This window comes from Nematolebias whitei, chromosome 12 (genome assembly GCF_014905685.2).
Source record: "Nematolebias whitei isolate Nwh7 chromosome 12, NemWhi1, whole genome shotgun sequence".
Classification (NCBI taxonomy): domain Eukaryota; kingdom Metazoa; phylum Chordata; class Actinopteri; order Cyprinodontiformes; family Rivulidae; genus Nematolebias; species Nematolebias whitei.
This window is the reverse complement of record NC_056509.1, coordinates 8,354,085-8,361,118: the sequence shown is the minus strand read 5'-3', so window position 1 is coordinate 8,361,118 and position 7,034 is coordinate 8,354,085. Positions and strand designations below refer to the sequence as shown.

Genomic DNA, 7,034 nt, shown 5'->3' with positions numbered 1-7,034 from the left:
GCTGATAGACACTGTGCCATCTTTATCAGGACTATGGAACTTCCTGGTTGTGCTCACTGCCAATCTCACCGCCTTTGTCGGCTTCCTCAAGATGTCTATCTATGTTGTTTGTGCTGAGGTCGTTTTTTGCTACCTTACACTGTGCCCTGTGTCTCAAGGACACAGTGTGAGAGATCTTTTTTTATACCTTCTTTCCTCATGTTTTTATTCTCTTTTCTTATCTAAGTGATAAGAGTAGTGCTTCACACGAAGCTGCAACCTCCGTGCATTTCCGTCTACCCTTGTTGGACGGCTGCACTGGAATGTATTAAAGTTGATTCTGATTCTGATGCTCTGTGGCTGTGGTTGATAAAGTTCTGAAAACTGTCTGTTCAAACATCACTTTGAAAATGACAAGACGGCCCATTTACGACCACTCCACTGCACACAGTCATTCTTAAAGCATGAAATAACTCTAGAACAAGCGACACAACATGATTTATAGGCATGCAATCCTGCAGGATGTACGTGCTGCTGTAAGCACAAGTTACCACCCCCCCCCCCCCCCCAACTGATATTTAAACCCTTTTTTCCAGTGTCTGACATGAAAGCTTTGTTTGGGTTTAAGTAGAAAAACTGACATTTATTGCTAAAATTAACAAAAATATATTTCTTTTGGCAGCACGGTGGCGCAACTGGTAGAGCTGCTGCCTCTCAGCGAGCAGGTCCCCGGTTCAAACCCCGGTCCAGGGGCCTTTCTGGGTGGAGTTTGCATGTTCTCTCCGTGCATGCGTGGGTTTTCTCCGGGTGCTCCGGTTTCCTCCCACAGTCCAAAAACATGCATGTTAGGCTGATTGGTAACTCTAAATTGTCCCTAGGTGTGAGTGAGAGAGTGAATGGTTGTTTGTCTCGTTTGTCTCTTTGTGTCCCTGTGATGGACTTGCGACCCGTCCAGGGTGTACCCCGCCCCTCGCACAGTGATTGCTGGACATGGGCACCAGCGACCCCCGTGACCCAAAATGGAATAAGCGGGAAAAGAAAATGGATGGATGGATATTTCTTTTGTAAAAGTATGAGAATTCAATGCATACACTTAAAGATTAATTTCATTATTGTGAAAATGTTTATAAATTATTCTCACTATTGAGATGCGGTTTTCTTCTGCATGTTTATCGTCGCGTTACTCGCTCCTCAGTTTTTGTTCTGTTTCAACAGTTCATGTCTCAAAACATTCGGCTCATTCAGAACTTTCCTGCTGAGACTTCTGGTACTCGTGCAAGTTTTACTTTTTGAAATATTTTGCCTTTTCAGACATGTTTTTCTCACGGAAAATGAATGGAGCCCTCAGACTTTGCTGTTTAAAACTTCTACTGCTCATTTCAGCTTCTTTCAGCTAAATTCAGCTTTTTTCTGCTTTTCGGCTACTTTCAAGGTATTTTTCTACTAATTTTGACCTTTTATTTTATTTTTTTTTGCTCATTTCTGCCTTTTGTGATTCTTTCCACTAATTTAAACTTTTCTGAAAATTTCAGCTTTTTGTAATCTCTTCAGCCTCTCTGCCCATTTCAACATAATCTGTTCATGTCGGCTACATTACTGCTCTTTTCAGCCTTTTCTACACATTTCAGCTGTTTTTCTTCTGCTCTCAGCAAATGTCTTTTCAAACTCGCCTCGCATGAACAGTTCAGAGGTGAAACCTTTTCAGCTGATTTCAGCAACAATCATTCAACAATAAGCATTCACTGCAGTTTCACAGGAGGTGCAGTTGTTGTGTTTACAGTATTTTATGTTGTTTACAACTTTGTACACTTGGACAAGCAAGACAGAAAAATAAGATTAAAAATATATATTTTTGGACTCACCTTCAGCAGTGGTTTTTATACAAAATGAATTTAATGTTCTTTTTTAATGAATGCAACATGTTAATTACAGTTTGAAATGTTTATTTGCCATATATTCTATTTATTTTGCATAATTTTATGAAGAGAAGACGTGGGCTTACCCGCAGCTGCTCAGGTCGTAAAGTTCTGGGTTTTAAAAGTATAAATAAAATGTAACATGAACGAGGATCATCACAAAACAAATCACTGCGGTGCACGGAGGATTTTAAATGTGTTTGTCTGCTTCACCTTGTCGGGTTCGGTTCCGTCACTTGGGGAGGTGGGGGAGGGGCAGGCCCACTTTACAGCAGCTTTCATCGCACAAATGCATATTTCACCAGCAGCAATTTTAAATATGGCTGCCCCCTCCACCACCTATTGATCACAAGTGCTTTTTGACTGGCGAGCCTTTATGACGGCTGAATCATGACCTGATTCCATTCCATTAGCGAGGGACTCTTAAAGAACGAGCTGAGACCCATCCATGATTCATCTGCTGACGAGCTCTCATAAAGACATGCATTACTCCCACAGCTCATTAAAGAGGGGGGCGGGGCTTGCAGAAGGCTTTCAGGGGTACCTTATGGTAGGAATGTAGGGTGACACCATCTGCACTGGACCCAGACGTGGAGGCCACCAGCTGCTGCTGCTCCTCCACCCAGCGGTCCATGTCAGGGTTGGGGAGCTTGGGCCCTCTCCGTCTTAGGGTGTGGGGAGTCCTTTGAGGCGTCCTGGGGCTCTGCGGGACACGAGGACTGTGAGGTTGATGCCCAGCATCCCTTGAGACATTGTCTCCACGCTTGGTCTCACTCTGTCCTAGCACTGCTCCGGCCCCAGGGCTGGCTTCAAACAAAGGTTTAGCCATCGAGCGGCCGCGGCTCAGAGCCAGGTGGATGGCCTCCTGCTTCAGCTGGTCCGGGTTGGTGCCGCAGGATCCGCACTGACCCAGCTCCCTGTCTCTGTCCCTGGACTCTGTGTTGAGACGACTGTGGACACGAATGTGCTCATGCAGAAAGACTGACAGGTCACTGGTGTCCTGCAGAGTTTGTGAAAATGGAAGCAGAAATGAGTTTCAGAGCACCTTGGCTTGTACTTTCCACCTGGTCTCACACCAAAATGGAAACGATGACAATAAAGTACACACAAAGAAAAAATATACAACCGTTATAATATTTGACAAAGATAACCCATATGGGTGATCAATATGTGCAGACTGAGTTACGAAAAGGCTGAATTTAAAATTCTTATAACCTACAGTAAATGCAGTAAAACACAAATAGACTGGAGACGTTATGAAACTGAATTTATAGCCATCAAGAAAAAAGGTTGAATTAACCAAGAGAAATGTTCATTAACAGCAGCACGGTGGAGCAGTTAGTAGAGCTGCTACCTCTCATCAAGCAGGTCGACAGTTCAAATCCCGACTGGGGACCCTTCTGGGTGGAGTTTGTATGTTCTCTCCGTGCTGCGTGGGTTTTCTCCAGGTACTCCAGTTTCCTCCCACAGACCAAAAACATGCATGTTAGGCTGATTGGTGACTCCGAATTGTTCATAGGTGAGAGAGTGAATGGTTGTTTGTCTCTATGTGTCCCTGTGATGGACTGGAGACCTGTCCAGGTGTCCCTGTGATGGACTGGAGACCTGTCCAGGGTGTCTCCCACCTCTCATACAGTGACTGCTGGATATGGGCACCCAAAAAGGAAGGATGGATGGATGGATGGATGTGTTCTTTCAACTCATTTAGCAGATAAACAGTGCATATTTTCTGTGATTGATTCGCCATCCTTTGTGTTTCTGTAACAGATCAAACCCAGAATCCAGCACAAAACCGCCTCCTTCTTAAGGCTGCAACATGATGACACGTAAGACCTCTGTTCTCCCTGACATGGTGAGGAGCTCTTTACTCTAAAGAGAAACTGTAACGCGAACACCTGGTAAACTTCCCATGGTGCACGTGTCGAGCACGGCTGGCAGAGTAGATGTTGATTTCCAGTTAGATGGTGGTATGATGGAGGAGAATGCTGCCTGGGTGAGGTACCTCTCCCAGACCACACCACCATGAACTGTCTCTGTGTTGTCTCCACAACAAATCGTCCATCTCCTTCCACGAGTTCTTTGACGTTCTTTATGAGTTTAGCCGGCGCAGTTGTAAAGATGCTGTCCTTTCTAACGTACTCGAACATCTGATCCGAGTCAGGCAGCTGCTGTGTTGAGGTTGTTGATGGGACGCCGGGCTACCGCTCAGCTCGTGGTCTGGGTGGTTGCATTAAACCTTCTCATGAAACGTGGGACGTTCACGTGAATAAAAAGTTATTTCTTGGTGAACAGAACGCAAAAACTATTGTATAATTGAGCTTTTTAATAACTTCTGTTGACTGTTCCCTGCTTCAGGAGTCACCACAACGAACTAACTCACACAAAGACTTGGTGATTATTATTACGCCTGATGTCCTTCCTGACACAACCACAGACCACTGAGCTACCACAGCTCTGTGGAGCAGAGAGCTGCCATCTAAGGTGCCCAGTGGAGCAGATTAAGGGCCTTGCTCAACAGCCCAGAGAGAGGCAAATGAGGGTGGAGGCATGTGAGGAGCTTTTTATTAACTATTTTTTTGCATACTTTTGCAAAAAAAAAATGCATTTGCACTTTTGCATACTTCTGCATGCTAACCCTAAATACTGTATAAAAATAGTTAGTGTATATCTGGCAACAATGCTGCACAGAAACAAGCCCTTGAAGTTCTGGCTAAGCATACACTTGGTGCTGTGAGAGAAAGGTTCTCCCAGGATCCTGTGCACAGAACTGTTCTCGGAGGCAGAACAAGAACAGAAGCATCATTTCTATCATGCAACTGCTACAGTGAGAGTAACCTTTGACACGTCTGGTGAAGTACGTAACAGCCTTTACTGTCTCTAAAGCCCCGTGTCTCCTGTAGAGGGACACTGAACGCCTCACTAAACTGAACATAGTCATGAAATGTTTAAATAAGCCACATTTTGCAAAGAGCAGCAGTAAGTAGGTCACATATGTGAAAAAGGAACTGGAACAGGCAGTTTCAGATCAAATGTCTCAGATAAGAGGACTACAATCTTGGCCAACCTGTTAAAGATGACTTCATAGAGTCATGGTGCTTTTGAGAATGCCCACTCCTGATCAATAAACCTGAAGGGAGCTAACTGGCTTATCAGATTTCTCCTGACCACATCTGCAGCACCAGCCATCCCTCACTGTGGCCCCTCCCTAAAGTCATGGAGGCGGACGTCCAGCCTTCCCACTTAAGAGGACAAAAATAAATATTGTCTCCTCGGCGGGGCAGGACCGAGGACGACACGGGGATGCTGCAATGAAATATTCATGGCCATCTGAAAGCACTCGCGCAGGAATGTGTCTGCTTTGCATCGTTGTTGGAGGTCTGAGTGATGGATGATGACGACGACGGGCCTGTGTGAGACCTGTGTGTCCTCATGAGCATTAAAACACCGGGCAAGAGTGAAATGTGTCGATTCTGCCACAAAGAAGGAGCCGTTTCATTCTTTATGCATTTAGTTTGAGAAAAAGAATATCGAGGTTTACTCATATTGATTTGCCTAAACAATATTCAAGCATACAAAAGTGTGAAGACAAAGAAAGTATTCAATCTTCACATTAAAGAAACAAGTTCTAAAAATAAAATTGTGGGGCGGCTGTGGCTGAGTGGTTAGAGCAGTCGTCCTCCAATGCAAGAGTTGGGGGTTCGAATCCACCAGCAGTCACATGCTGAAGTGTCCCTGGGCAAAACACTGAACCCCTCATAGCCTCTGATGTGTGTCCCATCAGTGTCTGAATGTGATAAAGCTCTGATTAGTCTCTTTAGAATGATTTGTTCAGTTATCTTTGTAGAAATCTAGTATAGAGCTGTATGAATGGGTACATGAGGACACAGATTGTCGTGTAAAGAGCTTTGAGTATCTTGAAATAAGATAGAAAGGCGCTGTATAAGTACAGTCCATTTACCATTTATTTTAGGAATTTAAAATAAACTGTAAGAAATTCAGAAAAAAATGAGAACGTTTTGAAGCGTGTCCAAAGATAACTTGTTCTCTAGAGTATAATATATAGAATATAATATAGTAGAGTAGAACAGAATAGAGTATATTAGAATAGAATAGAATAAAATAAAATAGAGTAGAATATAATAGACAATAATAGAATAGAATAAAATAAAACAAAATACAAAGTAGAGTAGAATATAATAGAATAGAGTAGAATAGAGTAGAAGAAAATAGAACAGAGTAAAGTAAAATAGAAGAAAATAGAACAGTATAGAAAGGAATTGAGTAGAATAGAATAGAATAGAATAGAATAGAATAGAATAGAATAGAATAGAATAGAATAGAATAGAATAGAATAGAATAGAATAGAATAAAGTTGAATAAAGTTGAATAGAATAAAATAGAACAGAGTAGAAAAGAGTTGAATAAAATAGAGGAAAAATAGAGTAGATTAGATTAAAATAGAACAGAGTAGAATAAAACAGAATAAAGTAAAATATAGTAGTAGAATAAAATAGAACAGAGTAGAATAGAATACAGTAGAATAAAATTGAATAGAATAGAAGTGAATAGATTAGAATAGAAGAGAATAGAGTAGAATAAAATAGAACAGAATAGAGTAGAATAGAGCAGACTAGAATATAGTACAGTACAATAAAATAGAAAAAAGTAGATTAGAAAAAAGTAGAATATATTAGAATTGAGTATAATAGAATAGAATAACATAGAATAGAGTAGAATATAACTGACTAGAGTAGAATAGAGTAGAAGAATATAGAATAAATATAAAGGAACAGAGTAGAATAGAACAGAATAGAGTAAAACAGAGTAAATAAAATATAACAGTGTAGAATAGAATAAAGTAGAAAAGAATAGAATAGACTATAGTAGAATATAATAAAATAGAATAAAGTAGAAAGGAATAGAGAAAAATAGAATAGAGTAGAATGAAAAAGAATAGAGTAGAATAAAATAAAATACAGTAGAATGAAATATAGTAGAGTAGAATAGAACATAATAGAATAGAATATAGTAGAATATAATAAAATAGAATAGAGTAGAAAGGAATAGAGTAAAATAGAATTGAGTAGAATGAAATAGAATAGAGTAGAATAAAATAGAATACAGTAGAATGAAATATAG

The 7,034-nt window shown here is 40.9% G+C and overlaps 1 protein-coding gene across 1 annotated transcript in view; it reads right to left on the bottom strand.

The window, feature by feature from the left end:
• kif26bb (kinesin family member 26Bb) overlaps positions 1–7,034 on the bottom strand; it is a 104,213-nt gene that overhangs the window by 92,663 nt on the left and 4,516 nt on the right. The window contains exon 2 of the mRNA XM_037686076.1: positions 2,440–2,895. Coding sequence (XP_037542004.1) covers positions 2,440–2,895 — 456 coding nt within the window. The remainder of the gene's footprint in view (positions 1–2,439; positions 2,896–7,034) is intronic.